The sequence below is a fragment of the Mauremys mutica genome, chromosome 8 (assembly GCF_020497125.1).
Source record: "Mauremys mutica isolate MM-2020 ecotype Southern chromosome 8, ASM2049712v1, whole genome shotgun sequence".
Taxonomy (NCBI): Eukaryota; Metazoa; Chordata; order Testudines; family Geoemydidae; genus Mauremys; species Mauremys mutica.
In genome coordinates this window covers 94,934,471-94,953,876 of record NC_059079.1, presented here as the reverse complement: position 1 = coordinate 94,953,876, position 19,406 = coordinate 94,934,471, and the positions used below count along the sequence as shown (strand labels likewise).

The window sequence follows — 19,406 nt, the reverse complement described above, 5'->3', positions numbered from 1 at the left end:
CCCCACTGGGTATCAAGGACAAATGGAACTTGATTCCTCACTGGGGACTGAAGCATAAAACCAGTCTTTACAAAGTAACCACCTTGGTATTTTTATATACTGCTTGTTGAGGGCTGGTAGCATGATTAGTGTTGTACAAAATATGGATTACAATCTAAATTAGACAGACAATACAGTTCAGACACCAAACACACTGGAAGGCTGGAAGATTATCGAGACTTCAAGTGGTGCACATTCTTTTAGTGCAGTTGTTACAATTATACTTAGATCCCCTGAAAGGCACTGAAACATTAAGGAAGTTTTACTCCACTTCTCTATAAGAGGAGTTTCACTCTCTCAGAATTTGCTGTAAGGTGGTTCCACTTTATTCTGTGTTACGATGCTAATACTTCAAGGAAAAGTACTGAATCAGTATCTAATAAATTCCAGAGCTAGATGAGTTGATTACTCTTATACAGAGGAGGAAAAAGAGTGACGTTTAAAACAAGCCAATTAAAAAGGCAATGGAAAGGTTACAGTAGAGGAGGAAAAGAATCAAAGCAAGCACTGCAAAAATAATGAGCAGACTCTATTACATTCATGTCAACCATTTACATCACCTGCAAACCAGTTGCATCATGATAGATTGGTTCATGCCGGAGTCCCAACAGGGGATCCTGAGGCTTGCTGATCATTTATAAGTTTGACAGCTATAGACCAGTTGTGTTTAGCTGCCGACTATGAGTAATAGGTCCTCTACCTGCACTGGCAGAAATCCCATTTGATAGGGCATTGATGCTTTCCTCCATAGCCTTTTGCTGATTTCACAAAATAAGTTATACTTAAAACTTGGTTTTCGTTTATTCTCAGAACAGAGAAAGAGTCCATGTCAGCAAGCTGAGTTAGTCACAGAGAGCATGTGGAATATGTGTTCTGCTGTGGGCTTGTCAATATTGGAGTGAAGGGTCTTTCTTTTTTCATAGTAGGTACCTAAGTTACATGATTTGGGGCATATTTATTGGAAGTTTTTCCTTATTAATTTTCTTCAGACAGCTACTAGAATGAAAGAACTTCCCTGCCATCCTTCAGATAATGAACTCCTCTAGGCTTCCAGTGTGTAAGGCCCATTTAGTTAAAAATATAAACAGAAAATTGTTTTCAGGCACTGTGGATTGCAGCCCAGAGAATAGCCTTTCATACTTGCACACCACGACCACCAAAATAAAAAGAGGAATGAAAGGCTGGTTACAGACAGCATTAATGTCCAGAAATATGATCAACAGCCTGGCAACAATGGGGGAAATAAAACAAAGCAGGTAAGTAGCTGGGGAAAGAAAGCATCTGTGTGCAACAAGACGACCTCTGTAACCTGGAATGTAGTCGTTCCATACAACAAAGCAGCAAGCTTGCCAGCAAAAGAATAATAGAGCGGGGATTAATTGCAAGATCCAGCCCTTTTTGTCTAAAGAAATGCAGATCTGGCCTTGAAACTATTTCCCAAGGTCTCAGTGTTCCATTTTGTAGCTTTGTTTCATGCTGTGAATATTCCCCAGGTGCCTACTCTTGTTGGATGTTGTTGGAATGTCATTCTCTGTTTTGTTTGTTTGTGATGGTTGTGTGTTGATAAGTTATCTGATTCTGTCTTGCAGCCCTCAGAATCCAAGCCCAACATCACCCCTTTCACCGTCCTGGCCCATGTTCTCTGCGCCATCAAGTCCTATGCCCACCTCCTCTACGTCCAGCGACTCATCCCCCATCAGGTCTGTTGCAGTTTGTTCTGGTTTTCTGTTGCTGCTGCTGCTGCTATTATATTTTTATTTACTTTTTTTCCCTGTGTGTCTTGTTCAAGTTCTCCCAGTGCAGTCCAGCTTTGGTCTCTAGCTTGTTGTTTTACTTATCAGCCTTCATTGGTTTTCAGCTGCCTTCATGCAGCAAGAGAGGAAACTTCCAAACATCCCATGCTCCAAGAGGAATGGTTTGAGATGACCTAACAGTTAATTAATTATCTATCAGGTGTTCCTCTCATCCCAACAGTGGTGCAGACCACTGGGAGAATTTCTCAGTGATCAGAGCAGGCAATTAGGAATCATGACCCCTAAGTCTTATTCCCACTGCTACAGTTGTCTTGCTTTGTGACCTTTGCCAAGTCTCTTAACTTGCCTGAACCTCATTTTACCATCTCTACAACAGGTAAGAAATGCACTAACCTCACAGGAGTGTTGCAAGGCATAATTAAGAATTGTTAACTACTATGGGCCTTGATTTTTTTTTCCCCCCAGCCCAATCTCCCCTTTTCACACCTGCAATTTTATGGGTGCCAATTATTGAATGAAACTATGTAATATAGACATCTGTCTTATTGTGTCTGCATCTCAGGTAGTTAGATGTCACATGAAATAAATTGCTCCTGGAAGTTGGGGGACACCCCCTAAAGGAAGGTTTAAAAAACTTACCCTTTGAGGTAGAAGGATATGGTATTATATAATGCTCTGCCTAGGTTATTTCTAAAATGCCTAGCATCATGGTGCCTCTAAGTACTGAAAACTGCTGCATGGTCTCAACTGACAAAACACCCATTTTCCTAGAGCATTCTTGTTTTGCGATGTGCCATCTCGTGTAGCCCTGAGAACTTGGAGTATTCTAACTAGCTGCTGTGATTAGTTTATCTTCCACTGAAGAAACATGCAATGTATAGCAGGAATGTGCCTCTCTTCAACATAAACCTTTGTACTGAATATGTATCGTATTATGGGGGGTGGGGGGAATGCAAAGACTATTTACCTTGTAAAAGAAATGAAATTGGGTGCAACATCACTGATATATTTGTGTCCTCTTATGATTGGTATGGAGCTAGAAGCAGTCAGTTTGCCTTACAGATATGTCACCTGTACCACACCCCCTTTTTCCTGCCTACTCTCCCTGTACTAGTTTATTAAAGGTGATTTGGTTAACCAGGCTTCCCAGCTGCTTTGCTGTGCTGGATTGTAGGGCAGCATTGATGCCTTAATATCTAACACTCATTAGTAAGCAGCGCCCCATCCCATCCCTGGCAACTGCACTGCTACAGTATTTAACCCAGAGTTGGCAATAACCATCTTCTGATGATTTTCAATATGACCTCCAGAAAGCTGCCCTCTGAACAGGCCCCTTCTCTTCAAGTGGATCGTAAAAAATGCAGTAAAAAGCCATATTAATTCCTTTAAGAACATCCTAAGCGGGAATTATCTTTGCTTTTCCCCCATCCTTTAATTGGTATTCATTAGTGCATAAATGTTGCAGAGCAGCAGGAAGAGAGATGTCTCTTCCATCTCAGGGACAGAGGCAGAACTTGGGTGCTGCTCCTTATATGAAAAAATTGAACACTACCTTCACCCACAACTTACAAATGCCACATTTAACTCCTGTCTATTCAGCAGGTTATTTGTTTTGATGGGAGCCTGCAAATGCCTAATAGTGGTGAAATATCATCTAAGTAGCCCCTCTTCTGAGAGGACGACTCCCTCGTTCTATAAATTGTACAAGGGCACATTGGGAAAACTCCACTGAGTGCTTTCCTGGCCCTATGCCATGCTTCGAGGCAGAAATTAAAAATGAGTGATCAGAAGGATCCAAGCTTTTTATCTCCTTGAAGGGCGCAGCAGCAGCAGAAATGGCACAATCCTGATAGTAGCAACTTGCACTGAGGTGCTGTGAGGACAAAAAAAGTGGTTGGAGGCCTAAAGGGGTTTATTTCACAAGAATAGCAACAGCTTAAATAATTCAGGGCCGTTGCCAAGAAAATACCTTTGTTTTAATTCTATGACCTCCACAAAGTTTTGCATGCTGAGTGAGTCCTACATGACTTCTGAATGGTAGAGATGTAACCCCGTTAGTTTGTGTTTGTCTAACAGTGCCACTCCCCACCCTTGACATCCAATTGGACTGGATGGGAAAACTTGGAAAAGTATAATCTTTGCAGCTGCCAAAGTGTGTCATTGAAATTACAAAGCCCCATGAAGCTTTCCCGGTCTGAGGTTTTGTTGTGAATTTGACCAGGTTTACTGAAGAGGCTTGTAAAACTTCTGGGTGAATCCATGCCCAATTTGAGCAAATTTGGGCCAACTGATTATTTGAAGTCGGAAGCTGGAGAAAATAGGTTCAACCAAGTTTTGTTTTGAAAAAACTCAAAATCTCAAAGCAAATCTCAGAATGTTGTGGTGGGAGAGATGATTATGAACTCTCATGAGACAAATAAACTCTACTTCTTACTGCTCTTTATTTTTTGTTGTTTGGGGAAGGAGCCGGGGGTTCTTTGGGTTGTCATGAGCTTGTTTTGGTTTCCTATTTATATTGAATGAAAATGGTACTAACAGATAAAGGTCTTTTTTGATGAACGAGCTCCTGCAAAGGAAAATGACCTAACTTTTTTTTAAATGCATGTGTTCATTTAGCAAGTCCTGGAATTCTACAGTGTCTTAGAACCCAAATATGCTCTCTTCGTCAACCAAAGTATGATAGGGTACAGTTATCCCTGGCAAAGGACGTGGTAAATCCTGAAAAGATGGATTTCTTCCCAAAAGACCATGCACAGAGGATCTATCATTAGAAATCAACCTTGAGAGAAGATGAGGAACATCAAGCTGTCCTGAACGAAACCTCACACAACATCGAACTGGGGCAATAGAACGTTTCTCTCAGGGAGAAAGGTGCTCAGGACTTTACTCCATAATGAGAAAAAGATCTAGAGGAGTCCAGGCTGTGTTAGATCTCAAGATGGAAGATGGAGAGTCTAGCTCCCGCTGTCGCTGCAATCTCTCCAGGAAACAGCCTGATAGTGCCACCAAGAAGCTTATCTGCATATTCCAGTCAGGCCCTGTTACTGGTTTTCTTTAGTTCACCTATGGAAATTGCCACTATCTCCAGGAAACGTTACCCTTAAGTCTGTTCTGTGTTCCCAGAATGTTCATAAAGGCATTGATCGTGATAATAGCCAGGAGTAGTACACTGACTCATATTTATTAGATGATACACATGTCAGGGCCTCATCATAAGGCATCTTGTGGGAAGTGACCTAGAAGACTGCATCAGATTGGCTTACACCGCACCCTCTTGTGGACCACCATGGCACTATGCACCCTGCCTCAGTTTCCCCTCTGAGGGAGCTGGAACTATTTTCAACATGTGATGAAACATAATGAAAAGGCAAGTGACAATTCTCTTCAGAGTGGTTCGGTCTTTCAGTGGCAAAAGCCCAAGAAAATGAAGGACCCTCCCTCCACAATCCAGACCCCCCAGATCCTGACCACAGAGCCCAGCCTTTCAGGTTGTACTATATGTACTGAGAACATTGTCAAGGTCAGGGAAGCCACAGAGCATCAACTTTCCAAAGAGAAGAGCAGTCAGGTTGGGTCTTTGTGGCTTCCATGATCAACTGAGGTAGGAACACACCCTGATCTATTCAGGCAGTGTAAATAAATCCCCTCGGGATTGTGGGTCGGGGTGGGGGTATAAGAAGTTCACGTCTAAATGCCAAAGCGATCCAGGCATTTAAAGTAATGCTCATAAAAAGAGCACTGAACTCAGTTCAACAAGGCATTATTGTTGTTTGAATCGACTGATACCAGTTCAGAGTTTTCATACTGCTTTGGAAGCACTTGACTGGCTTGAGAGCCAAAATCTTGACACCTTCTTGACAAGTCTATGCTGCCTCTGGTATCTGTATGAGCAGAGGCACAGCCCAAATATCTTGGACTGTGAGTCTCAGTAAGGAACTGGACAGGTAACAAACATTCCATTTCCAAGGCTGATGCATGTAGCCAAACCCACTTTACAAGTGTTCTGCCTTCCAGGACTCCCAATTCAGGCAGGAGGCTTCCATTTTTCTGGTGGGTTTTCCATCTGAGGCAGAGTCAGCATACAGCTTCCTGCATGATTGTCTCACTGAAATGGGAGGGATATCCCAGTTTCCTTATTTCCAAAACTGCAAAATATGCTACATAAAATATACTCTACTCTTCTGCTTAAAATACAACAATAAAGACTGATCAGTCTTGTTTTACCTTAAGACAGAAAAGGAAGGGTGAGCTAACTCTTCCCCACCTGACTAGAAATCTGAGATATCTCAGTTTATGTTGTGGTCTTCTGATTGAAGCAAGAGCCAGAGACTCCTGCATTCTGTTCCCCGCTTTACCAGTGAATTGCTGGTTGGCTTTTGGATGCGAATGCTTTCTGCCTGAGTTTACCCTGGAGGTCCGACTGGTGAAAAGCTTATTTGTTTCCATAGCAACTTATGGATGTGACTCCTGAGAAACAATTGCTGCTGCTAAGAGGAAAATTAACAGCTTTGAGATGCCATCCTGGTGAAGATTTTTACCTACCTCCTGGATGGCAAAGAAGATGAAATATTGTTAGAGAAAAGCAGACCAGTTGTTGGGACATAAACTTATGTACTTAGGTCACGTCAGGCATAGAGATGGAAATAATCTTGAGAAAGCTATCATGGATGGAATGGTGGGAGGTCGTCATAGTAGGAACAACCAGTGAGGAGATCAATAGATGGTATGAGGCAGGTCATGGGAAGGTCATCTGCTGAGGTGCAAAGTTAGCCATGAATTAAGAATGCTTCTGAAAATTCTGTTATGAAGTCACCAGTCTTCAGACATGAATAAATGAACTTTACATTACATTACAGTTTACCCCACTGCAAAGTGGAGATAATACAGAGGCAGGTTTTGAAATTTAATGTTTGTAAAGGGTTTTGAGACCCTCAGGTGGTGGGTTCTGAAAAAGGGCAACAAATTATTAATAGAAGTTACTGATTGTTCTGTTTTGGAAGTGCTCGTCTGTGGGTGCAGAGTCGTTCCCAGGAACTAGAACACTGCAGATATAGCTAGAAATGAACTCTAAAATATTTTTTGGGTAAATGTTAAAAACAAACCACCCTGACTGATTTACAGTGTCAATGAGTGACTACTAATGCTGCCTGCCAGTCTGCCCCAAGTAGGAACTAGGTTTTTAGTTAGACATTTCTCTTCAGTGACTCACAAAATATTCCCAACTTACTCTGGCCTTATTTAGTTCTCCCCTTTAATGGACAGGAAACTCTTCCAGTGACCTCTGATTTAGTGCTGCTCAGTGTGTTGGGCAACTCTGTACGTGCCCTGTTCCTCAGTGCTTCAGTTTTGCTCACACTGAAATTTCCAATATGGTGAAATGGGACTCTGGAGGAAGTGATATCTCTGAGAGAGCTTGACTTTATCTGAAATATTTTGAATTTTTTCTCCCCTGACCTAGGTAACCTTTTCACCTTGAGCCCTTCCATTTGACATCTTCCTCAAAAATTCCCCAAGAGAGTGGGGATGGAAATTGTGTTATATTTTTAATAGAGATTTTCTTTTTTGTGTCAAATACATTCTCTTTCTCTATTTTCACAGCTCACCATTCCGGAAAGCCAGAGCCTTGTATGCTTGCAAAGCAGAACATGACTCAGAGCTCTCCTTCACAGCAGGCATCATATTCGATAACGGTGAGTCTTCAGTTCCCAAGCATGGACAGTGTAATGTAATACAAAATGCTTCACAGAGGGAGAAGAGAGAGAGAGAGACTGTTGAAAGCTACAAAGAAGAAGAAAGGTTTTACAAAGATGATGTTAAGGAGAGGAAGAGGTCTGATTTTCAGAGGTGCTGGAAACCCACAGCTCGTGTTGACTGGAGTGCTCAGCATCACTGAAAATCAGCCCCCCTGGAGCTGATTTTGTGTGTGTGGGAGTTAAAGGTGCTTCACCCCTCATAGGAAGTGCTCAGCACTCATCAGGACTGAGCCTTTTGAGGGAAGAAGAATTGTTGGGGAAGTACAGGTGGGAAGGAGAAGCCTCGAGAAGGACAATGCTGGAAGTTTATAATCTGCCATCATACAGGTTTCATTATAACAAACTACCACCATTGCCTTTGGTTAGCACCAGATAGTCAACTCATGCATTGAAAATGGAGGGAAATTACAGGATGTGACCATGCTTCATCTTTCAGTGGAGAACAGGCTGGCATCATCACCTTGTATACATACGTGGGTGAAAATTAAGTGGAGGGGTTGCAGCGATCCCCAGGGCTATGTTTAGGAACACAGAATGTGTGCGCTAATCTTTAATAAGTAAATATTTAATGTAATGTTTAGCATGGGAGCACCATCCACCCCATTGCAGTGATACACAGGGGTGAAAACCTGTGAAAACAAAGCTAATGAGTCCTCTCTCAATCTGAAAACCAATACTGCTTTTGGGTTCTTCTAACCCAATGCGTTCTTGCTAGTTGCTGATAGGTACATCTCTACCCCCGATAGAACGTGACCTGATATAACACGAATTCCGATATAACGCGGTAAAGCAACGGGAAGCCCCAGGCCCTTTAAAGCGCCACCCGAGCCTCACTGCTTTACCACATTATATCTGAATTCGTGTGGAGCCCCGGGCCCTTTAAATCTCCACCTGAGCCCCGCTGCCAGAACTCCAGCGGTGATTTACAGGGCCCAGGGCTCTCCACAGCGGCCGGAGCCCCGGGCCCTTTAAATCCCCGCTGGGGCTCTGGCAGGCAGGCTCAGGCAATGATTTAAAGGGCCAGAGGCTCCAACTGCTGCGGGGAGCCCCGGGCCCTTTAAATCCCTGCCCGAGCCCCGCTGCCAGAGCTAGGTGGGGCGCCAGGTACCAGGAGACATGGATCTGTTCCTGGAGCCCAGCCAGGCATGGAGGGCAGAGAGTGATCGGCAGAGAGGGTCGGGTTGGTTGGTCACCCCTCCTGTGTGAGAGAGGTAGACAGGAGTGTGTGTGTCTCACCAGTCCCCATGTGTGTGTGTGGAGGGGGAGGGGGTTGGGGATGTGTGTGCCATTCCTCCCATTGTGAACCCTAAAGCCTTAAAGGTACGAAGGTAAATAAAAAGACTCCAACGATGCAGTATTTCTTTTTAATGGGCTCAGTCACGTTGATGTTAATGTGAACGCTTAATGTTGTAGTTATGTTCCTGAAAAATGAAACTTTAAGCTAAACAATGTTAAGCAAATCCAATTTCCCCGTAAGAATTAATGTAAATAGGGGGGGTTGGGTTCCAGGGAAATTTTTTTCACCAGACCAAAAAACTATGTATTATATAGATATACACACAGTATACATTTTAAACAAACAATTTAACACTGTTTGCAGCTATGATGATTGTGAAGCTTGGTTGAGGTGGTGAAGTTAGAGGGTGGAAGAGGGAGGGATATTTCCCAGGAAATGCCTTGCTGCTAAATTATGCACTACCACACTGCTGAGCCTTCAAGGGTTAACACATTGTTAGCCTCTCACACAAGGCAGTACGAACACAAGGGAGGGGAGACAGCATAGCAGACAGAGACAGACTGATTCCTGAGCAGCTTTCTAGGTGAATGTGACAGAGACAGATTAGCTTTTGAATATTGTACCAGAGCTGCACTATGACACTGCTGTAATAGTTCATGCACCAGATGAAAAGGGGGGAACGAGTGTCTTACTCTGAACTGTAATATGCATGTCCTTTTTCTCCTACACACTGCTGGGACTTGGGGTAGGTAGACTGAAATCAGTTTTTTATGGGAGTTGTTCCTAAAAAACATAGATTGTCTGTTTCCTCCATCAAGAAAAAGGGTCAAAAATATTATGCTCAATGGAATTCTTCAGTATTGTCTTGGATATAGTTGCATTATATGGAAAGGATTTTCTACCACTTCCCAGACTGGCTTGGACTTTACTGTCGTGTATGTTGTCACTTTGGAAGCAGCTGCCACATTCTCTTTTTGTCCCCTCCTTGTTAATTAGCACAGTTCCCTCTTTGAGCTTGTGACAAAGGCCAGCAACTAAACAGGTACAAGTTTGATTTAAATATCAGGTGCTTGCTAGATAAAAATTGATGGATCGTTCAAGAAAACACAGAGAATTCCCTAATCACTTAGTGTTTTCCTAATAACTCTAACAGATAAAACACTGGTCACTGGGAAGGAAATTAAATAGACACTGTCTGGTTGATGATGTCCCCGTTTTAGTTATTGTGATAATGAGGTTTTTGGGAAACCTAATATTAATAGCAATGGTTTCAAATACTCTTTTGAAGGTCGACAGTTTTTTCTTTGGATTTAACTAGTCTTCTGCAGCAATTGCAGGGCAAGTTTCCCTGCATCTCTCAGAACACTTCAGAATCTTTATTGTATTTATCCTCACATGCAACTGTGAGGTAAGGAACTGTTGTTAGCCTTTCTGTGCCTCAGTTATCCCCAAGGTCACACAGGAGGTCTGGTGGAGCATTGACTTGAACCCGGGTTTCATGGGTGTTAGACTAGGGCCCTAACCACTGGACCATCCTGTCTATGGCATATGTACATGGAAAGATGTACATGGAAAGAATTTTAATAATTCTTACATTTTAATAATCTAAAGCATGGGTTCCCACCCTGAGGCTTGTAAATAGGTGTCAGGGGATTTGCAACCACTGTGTCCTTACCATAGTGCTAAATGGGAGGGGATCCCCAGCTAGACAGAAGGAAAGTCCTGGAGGGAGAGGCGAGGGAGTCTTGTTAGGGAAGAGGTTAAGAACCATTATCTGTCATGTATTAGTGACACAGATTAGGAAATGTGGTCAATAGTTTTATTAAACCTAACGTTCAGACTTGATTTTTCTAAAGTTAGGTGCCTGTATCTAGCCACTTATTTAGGTGCCTAAATAGAGATGTAGGGCCTGTTTTCCATGGCTGCTGTACATCCACAGATCATGTGGTCTACAACTGGAGTTGTGGATACTCAGCATTTATGTAAATTGGCCCGTAGGTGATTCATTTTAAACGCACGTTTAAAAATGTTGGCCATATTTTTAGCGACTGTCCCTTTAAATTAACCTAAAAAACATCTTAATTGCTGCTGCCAGATCTTGTGATTTGTAAGCTGTAAATGTGGAAAAGTTGTGTTCTATTTGTATTCTCATTTTATACAGTAGTGGGCAGAAAATGCTGTTAAGATGCTCTCTAGCATCTACCATATGTGTGATGCTTTATCAGACAGCATCATGAAAGAAATTAATGGCTCTCTCAGGGATGTTAGTCATTTTTAAAGGAAGAGAAGAGTAGTACCTGGAACCCATGTGACTTTCAATAAAAGCATTATCCTGAGCCCATTTACTGAGACCTAGAATTTGAAGATTGTCCAAACCCTCGCTGTGGGGAAAGACCGCACACGGGCACACACAGCGGCTGGACCTATTCTGCTCAGTGCAACCATTTGCAAGCACAGGCAGTGAGAAGCCCTTACTCACATACAATGTATGCTCCCTCAGTCACAATTTCAAAAGTTTCTAAGGAGGGATGGGTGTTTCCTAGGTGCCTGCTAGAGATAGACACATTGCTGAAAAGGGATGCCCTTTGTGACACATGATCAATATAGGAAACCTAGTGCTACAGATAGTAAATCGATATCTAATCAGCTTTAATGGGCATGGTCAATTTTATTCAATCTAAAAATTAGCCTACAACGGATCCCCTGGTGAAGCTGAGCCCTTCTGGGACTCTAGTCAAGTGCATTTCCTTTCCCAAGCTGATCACTATAGCCTCTGACAATATAAAGAAAAACAAATAACACAAAAATTGCAAGGGATCCAACCGCCTCTTTAAGTGACAGCATTACATGTCTTAAAGACAAGTAGATGCCTTCACTGTAGGAGAAGGATTCAGTGGCCCATTCAAACCCCAGTTAAACAGTGATGCTGAGCTACCTGGTTTTTTTTCCCTTCTCCTCCTGCATCCCAATAAGTACGTCTCCCTACAAGGTGTCCCCCTAAGTGGTGCAGAATGTAGACCACACGGGGCATTGGTGGGCATGTAGCAGTCTTTTTTGGCAACTGGAAGGGCTTTTGGTAATTGGAGAGGTGTCTGGGCTTTCTTTGAAGATTTAGTAAGGGTTTAATGGGTGAACTGCGATTTCAAGCAGGCTGTGAGTATGTTGTTCAGGGAGAGATTATGTAGGTTATCTGCAACTAGAACAGAACTGAGGGGGAAGGATTGGAACAGAGTTTAGGTAGGTGGGAGTAGGCAGGAGTTTTTCTTCCTTTTGTGGGGCCCATTTTTTCTTTGGAATTCTCCCCAGAAACCATGTTATTAGAAAGGTCAAAGCCAGGAAATTCAGATAAGTCTGAAAGGTTGATTGGCTGTCGTCATCTGATAATTTACCATGTCAGAGCATGGAATACTTTTGTGCTTGCATCAGCTTAACCCTTGTTTATAAAATAAGCACTTTCCCATTAATTTGTTCCATATCCTAATGTTATGTGACTGTGAAGATAAAATACTCCAGCATCCCACAGCAACTGCTCAGAATGTCTCATTTTATATAAGTGATACTGCAGTGTTTTGATTCCTTTCTAGAAAATGCTAGTATTTTTTCTTATGGAAGCTGGTGAGGCCCAGACCAGGAAGTGCAGAATCATATGACAGTGAGGCTAACCACATTTTTTGAACTTCAAATAAGTCTTATCTCAAGGGTTGGGGGTATTTTGAATGCATTGTGATATCGAAACATATTCTCTCCCGCCAGCTTCCCCCCCAAAAAAACCTTCACCCCCTGATCATTACTGGGAAACTTGTTCTTTACCTGGGTGCTTGGCTCTTTGTCCCTGAATCTGTATTCAGTGCAGAACTTGGAGGAGGGAGTGTTTTTCTAAACCAAGCCCAGGAAGTCATGTTAATGCACACAGCAGAGTGTGAAAGAGCTTTAATTTCTCAACTTCTTTAGAAAACTAGTTTATGTAATTAAAACAATATTTAAAACAAGACAGCAAGGCCCAGTTCTCTGCTGAGAGTGGCATTTATATTATCAGCACACAAACAGGAATAGCTCCTTCATAATTCTTCCTTCCTTCCTTCTTTCTGCTGGCCAGGGCCTGTGACCGGGCTTATATAATCCTCTCGTCATCACAATGGTTTCCCCAAACAGAGAGAGAATTTCTTCATGCCATGTTAAAAAAACACATGCACAAAGAGCAAGCCAAAGCAAGGCTAGGAAGGGTGGAGACAGGAAGAGTTCTAGACCCCAGGATCTGAGTGGACAGAAGGAAGAGAAGGAGTTTTTAAGACCACAGGATAGGACGGGAGAGAGACGAGGAGGAAGTTTTAGACCACAGGAGCTAGAGGGACAAAGTAGGGGAAATGGTTTTAGACCTTGGGGTCCAGAGAGAGAGAGGGGGAAAGCAGATGTGTATACCCTGAGGTCTGCGGGGAGGGAGGGGAGAGGAGAAGCCATTTTAGACAACAGGATCCAGCGAGAAGGGAAATGGGAGAAATTATAAACTTAAGGATCTAGAGAGGGGAAAAAGTGGAAAGAAGCCATTTCAGACCTGAGGTTCTGATGCTCGGCAGTTTGAATTTGGGACTCTGTAGGGATGGGGAAATGAGAAGCAGCTTCAGTATCTGAAGAGCAGGGGAAATGGAGAAGGGTTTTTAGATCAATCAGCTGCAGGGGGAGAGCGGAGGCTGCTAAGCAGATGATTTAGACCCCAGGCTCTGGAGGTAATAAAAAAGGTAATAACTGGAGATATACCAATCTCCTAGAACTGGAAGGGACCTTGAGAGGTCATCAAGTCCAGCCCCCTGCCTTCACTAGCAGGACCAATTTTTGCCCCAGATCCCTAAGTGGCCTCCTCAAGGATTGAACTCACAACCCTGGGTTTATCAGGTCAATGCTCAAACCACTGAGCTATCTCTCCCCCCAAATGAATAAGGGACTTTGGAAATAGGATACAAGTGAATCCCTGGGATAATGCATCTGAAGTGGGTGGCCCCAGATTCCTGACAGTTGCAGCAGAAATTTGCATTTCTCCTGTGTGGTGGAGAGGGGAAATGATTCCAATACTGATCTCTAATGCAAGTGCAGGAAATAGCTTCTTGTCACCATTGTCCCAGAGAGCTTCAAACCACAGCAAGGAGAAGGGAGGCTACTTTCTCTTTGCTGCTGTACAGGAGAATTCAAAACTTGCCATAACTGAGTGAGATTGGTTGTGGGTGAAAATGTTCTTATTTCCTTTCCACTAGAAAATGTCCCTTGTAAGCTTGATATTAATATCCTTCTGTTCTCTCCTCAGTTCATCCATCTCAGGAGCCTGGCTGGTTGGAAGGAACTCTGAATGGGAAGACAGGACTAATCCCTGAAAACTACGTGGAGTTCCTATAACTTTGGGCACCGAAGCAACACTGCTGAGCTTTACATGGTATCCATGACAACTGCTGATTAGAGTGTTGTAGATCATTTGCTCTTTGCCACTGTGAAATGCAGGGTGAAGGACTTTCCAATTCCTATTGAAATTAATGTTTATACGAATGATAATGTATATGTCTCCTTCGTGATCTATTGTGGTGTGTGCAAATATACTGCAGAAGGGGCGGTCAGAGACTCCGTGGAGGTCATTCAACTCTTCCAACTTCTAGTAAACGTGTGTGATTCCTATAGCCACTGCTCCCATGTTCTCAACTTTGTTCCTTTTGTTGAGCCATTGGCTCAGCGAAGTGCAGGAGCTTAAAAAAGGCGCGTTAATACCCATTTCAGGGCCCTATTCTGCAAACTCTTGATTTGAACTAGTAGACCCACTGACATCAACCTTGACTTCAGTGGAACTGCTTATGTGAGTACTGTTAGCACAAATCCAGGGTATGTAGATTGGACCTTAAGCCACCATTTCACATTGTGGGGAGGAGATTATGTTGGAGAGAGGAGGCTGTTGCCATTTCTTGCTCACAAATTCTCCCCTCTTTGTTGAATCAGCCAAAATTAATCTTTTATTGGCTAACAGCAAAGCAATCTCTCTCTCATATAGCTGTGAGGAGGGGAGAGGTTAAGGTACTGTTTACATACGTCAAACCACTAAACATTTCTGCAGCAGCAGTTTACACAGCCCTGAGCCATCTTTGACGGGATTCAGTCCAGTCTCAACAAACGCAACACATCATACCCTGGTGCTGATGATAGCCCTACTTACTTAGGATTATATTTTTTTTAAATGCCACTGTTTTCTGATGGTGAAAGCAAAAACAAAGGAAGTTGAATGATCTCTGTGGGGGGAGTGCAAGATCAGCTGTGAATTTTCAGTGCTCTGAGCATCAGCACAATAGAGGAGAGAATATTTTGGACCAAACCTTTCATAACTTTTTTTTTAGATTTAGATTTATGCTGGGTAAACATCTGTGATCTGTGCAGCCGGCATTTCCTTCCTGGAAGGCAAGATGCAGCTCATGATAAATACCACTTGTTTTGTGTGACTTGCTGATTCGTATCATCACTTACCAATGCACATTGTAGAGAGAGGAATCCATGCTTACTGAATGCCCGGGCCACTCTTACGTCAATTTTGGTTACATTTGCCACTCATTGCAGTTGCTTTTATAGATGGCGTCTTTGCTTGCAGCCTAGCATATAGTCCGGTGATGCCAAGTCCATGCAGTACTGATTATACAAAGTAAATCTTTTGTAGCTATATAAGCATTTATTGTTCATGTAGCCAATTGAAATTCTAAGGAAAACAAACAATTAGTCCTTCCAGTGATTTTTATTTTCCCCCTCTGCGCTGCCCTTAGAAAGTCTTGAAGCCTCCTCTGTTGAGTACCCAGTTTGGGATAGAGTCACTCCAGTCTTGTATTGTTCTCAAGAAAGTTTTTTGCATAGTCCTTAGCACAGCTCAAATTATATTTAAAAAGAAAAGAAAAGTCAAACTTTCCTGATATTTTGGCAAGTGCTACAACGTTTCATAATAGAAAATCATAAGAAAAGCTGGCGTCTTGGCAGGAAGAATTATTTGTCTAGCTATCACATTATCATGCAGAGATGGGATTTAGGGATTTATTTTCTGTTTTAATTATTTTTTAAGAACATGAGTGCTTGAATTGCTGTATGTTTCACATTTTATTGTTGGAAAAAATCATATGTAAATAGAATAATTTGAAATATTATGAGGGAAAGTTCTGTTTGATATTTGTAGCGGAGCTGTAATGAGCTAGATGTTCCATGGATATTTGAAACCAGTTTACAGGGAAAAACACACAGGCACACAACCTAACCTTTAAACATGTTGACCTTTTCTTTCATTTTGTCACGTACTATGCCAGCCAGCTGGATTGAGTTTTTGCTCACTTTTTAATTTCATTTACATTAATTAAACTTCCTAGACTTTGGGGTTGAAAGGAGACAATCTAATATATATTATACATAAAAGATACGATACATAATATATATATTTATTATGCCATCACGCACATATGTGTGTGGGAGAGATATAATGCACACACACGCCTTTGTGGGTTTTCTCAGAAAACTGGAACCAAGCTAAGGGCTTTCTTTACTTACGTCTATATGTGACAGAGACGGGAGAAAGTATATCTTAGCTTCGTGGCAGTTTGCTTGCCTTTCCTTCATCAAAAAAATAATTAAAAGGTTAGAAATTGTTGAAGAAAGATAATGGAATGTTAAGGATGAAAAACAAGTGATTGGCAGACCTGTGCAGAGGAGAACGGACAGATTTCCAGCATATCCACATTAAAAAAAAATTAAAAATAGCCAGGTACAGAAGTTACTTAGCTAAAGCTCGCTCTTACTATTCACTGATTGACTTTTAGAAGCCACTGGTACCTGACTGTTCTGGGTTACTTTAATGTCATACTTGTGAGCTACACAGTGTGACTGTCTGTGAACAAATTGGTAGATAAGATCATACCCTCTTTGGACAGGAGTGGTTAGATTGTCAGGGAAAGTAACTGACTATAACTAACTCTGTCCTATAGTATTTTCTGGTTTGAAAATTAATCAAATTAAGAGGATAAAATGGCCGTGGGGGAGGGTAGGATTCATAATGGGATAGAGGAGAGGTTGTTTCACCAATATGCTGTGGATTTAAATCCACCCTCACATGTTAGCAGCTAAAAAAATTTACCAGCTGATTTCTGTTTGGTCTCCTGTATGAAATTACTTGGTTGGTCTTCATCCATATCCCAGGGGACAAGTGTCTGTATTACAATATTCATCACTACGATGAACCCTCATTGGCCTTTGTGCTGACACCAACAAAGAAAAAACCAAAGATTTTGAATGGGCAAGGGAGAGTGAAATAACTTTTCAGCTCAGAGGTGAAGGACACCCCCCACTGCAAGCAGGATGGTATAACGTACACTACTGTTACGCTGCTATGCTGAACCTGTTCTGTGGGTAGACAGAGGGTTTCATCCTCCATGACTGTCAGTCAGGCATGTTTGTTCAGTTTTGTCCCCTCTATGCAGATGATGTCTGGATTCTATGGCCCCTCCCTCACCTGAAGAGATTGGGCTTCTGTTTCTTTGGTCTCTGTCCAACGCTCCCAGTCATTAGGTAGGCTGGCATATTTCACCAACATTAAATTCAACTGAAAAAATTTGAAAGATTTAAAACACAAAAAGAAACCCATTTGCTTCTCAAGACAACCTGTCTGAAAGTAATTTGTTTCCACAATGAGTTACTTTAAAAAATAAGCTGGTTCTGTGTACTTAGCTCTTGTAATCACTTCTTTTTAATGACCCCGCCCAGAGGCCTCATTTAAGCGAATGGGAGTCATGCAGTTTGAACCTTTGGCAACTGTTTTTAAAAATATACTCCTCTTTGCTCAAATGGATTCAACGGCCACCAAACAGACCCATTGGCTATTTACTGCTTGATCCATAAAAGTCAGGTGGGGTCTTTTCATTGATTTCAATGGGTTTTGGACCAGGCCTTAAGAGAGTTAATCCTGATTCGTTAAGGCCCCAAGCTGTGTGAAGCTCAATTAAAATTATTGGTCCTATTTTTGGAGTAAGGAACTACTCAATCTGAGTAAGGGTCTCAGAACCTGTCCCTAATCTGTAGTTATCAGATATTCCTATTCAACTCTTCTTAGTCAGACATAATATTCCTTCCTCAATGGGAGCTTTCCCTGAGTTTTAAGGCCTAAATAGCCACCTGAACCACTATAACTAATCACAGCAGTTTTCCTTCAATAGCTTACTGTAGTTGAGCCATTAAAGGAGGGAGGTGAGGGAGGGAGGGAGATATCCAGAGAAAAGAAAATGCTCAGTGTAAAAATGCCATTTTGAAAAGCTTTATTAATATTTATACCAACTATTTACAATATACAGCTACATTCTTTAATACCTTAACAAGGATGTCCCATAATGCTGTAGTTATCAGTGTTTAACAGATATTATGCAAAGCTGTTTAAAAGCATTTAATGAGATATGAAGAGTGTTAAAAGCAATGTGGGTGCATGTTTAATACATGAATGAAGGTTATTTTCAAGCCTACTGTAAATGCTGTATAAAGTAATAAATATTAATAAAGTCTTTATAAATGGCACCTCCATGGAAAATATCCCATAAAAATTGCTGATTTAAACGTCAGATTCAGTGTTTTAGTTTTGTAGGATTCAGTAATTGTAAAATGGTATGTTGTCTGGGTGTAACTTTTTATTTTAACCTTTACAACCTGGCACAGAAGTTCTGAAAGATTCACTCAGTGTGTGGCTCTAATGCAGTCCCTGTTAGCAAGCTCATTATGTTCCATTCTTTGATAGGTTTGGGTGACAAGCCATGTAAAGTGGCAATATGATTTTGAATTAAATATCTGTTCTACTTGCTGCTGCTAAGCTCCTTTCTATGGGAAAGGATGGACTGGAAGCTTGCACTTGAAGCAACCTTTTCATTTTTGCCAGAAAAGAAGCTATTATGTAAAATATGTTGTCTTTTCAAAGGTTGCCAGCTCCATTGTGTGCTACGCAGCTACACTAATCAGTACCACTCTGTCACCTCTGACCCCTCTGTGATGGTCAGATTTTAAATTCAGAAGACATCAGTGGTGACAGTCACAGAAGGGCGTGCTCATCTCTCTGTTAAGCTGACACACAAACATTGCAGTCATTCTGTGATAACTAATCATATCAAACATGTGCTTCTGCAGTGATCCTTAATTTACTATTTTCTCAGCATGCTCCCCATCCACACAAACCTAATAGCACAGGTATGGTAAGATTGCCTTTTCTCCAATCTTTTTTTGTCCTTTCTTTCTAGGTCACAGGTAGCCTGCAAGCCAAAACTGTCCCGTTGAGTTCTGCAGTGCAGCTGATAGCAACCTCATGTTGAATAGGGAGATTGCAGGTGACAGCTCAAAGCTCTATCTTGAGCCAACAGCAGGCTAAGTAGCAGCTACTGTACATGTATCAGAGACAGTGCCTGCTTCACAGTCATTGTGTTAGATTGTCACTTTTAAAAACCTTAGTTTTTATGTGATATGAGTCTGTCAGTGCTTACACTCTGGCAGTTTTCTTCCCAGAACTTCACCTCCCATATGAAAAAGTCTTGTAGAATTTAGTAAGGATGAAACTGAAAGGGTTTCGTAGAAATTACTTTTACAGCCTATACTGTT

At 41.9% G+C, this 19,406-nt stretch overlaps 1 protein-coding gene across 2 annotated transcripts in view; it reads left to right on the top strand.

Moving 5' to 3' along the window:
• The window catches only part of ARHGAP26 (Rho GTPase activating protein 26), a 313,981-nt gene extending 296,553 nt beyond the window's left edge, over positions 1-17,428 (top strand). The window contains exons 21-24 of one of the 2 annotated variants that reach the window (XM_045028598.1): positions 1,629-1,739; positions 7,392-7,483; positions 14,080-14,205; positions 15,149-17,428. In XM_045028598.1, the coding sequence (XP_044884533.1) occupies positions 1,629-1,739; positions 7,392-7,483; positions 14,080-14,168 (292 nt within the window). In that variant the 3' untranslated portion in view covers positions 14,169-14,205; positions 15,149-17,428. Of the gene's footprint in view, positions 1-1,628; positions 1,740-7,391; positions 7,484-14,079 lie in introns of both variants that reach the window. The other variant, XM_045028597.1, reaches the window with a different exon arrangement.
• Positions 17,429-19,406: the final 1,978 nt, after the last annotated feature.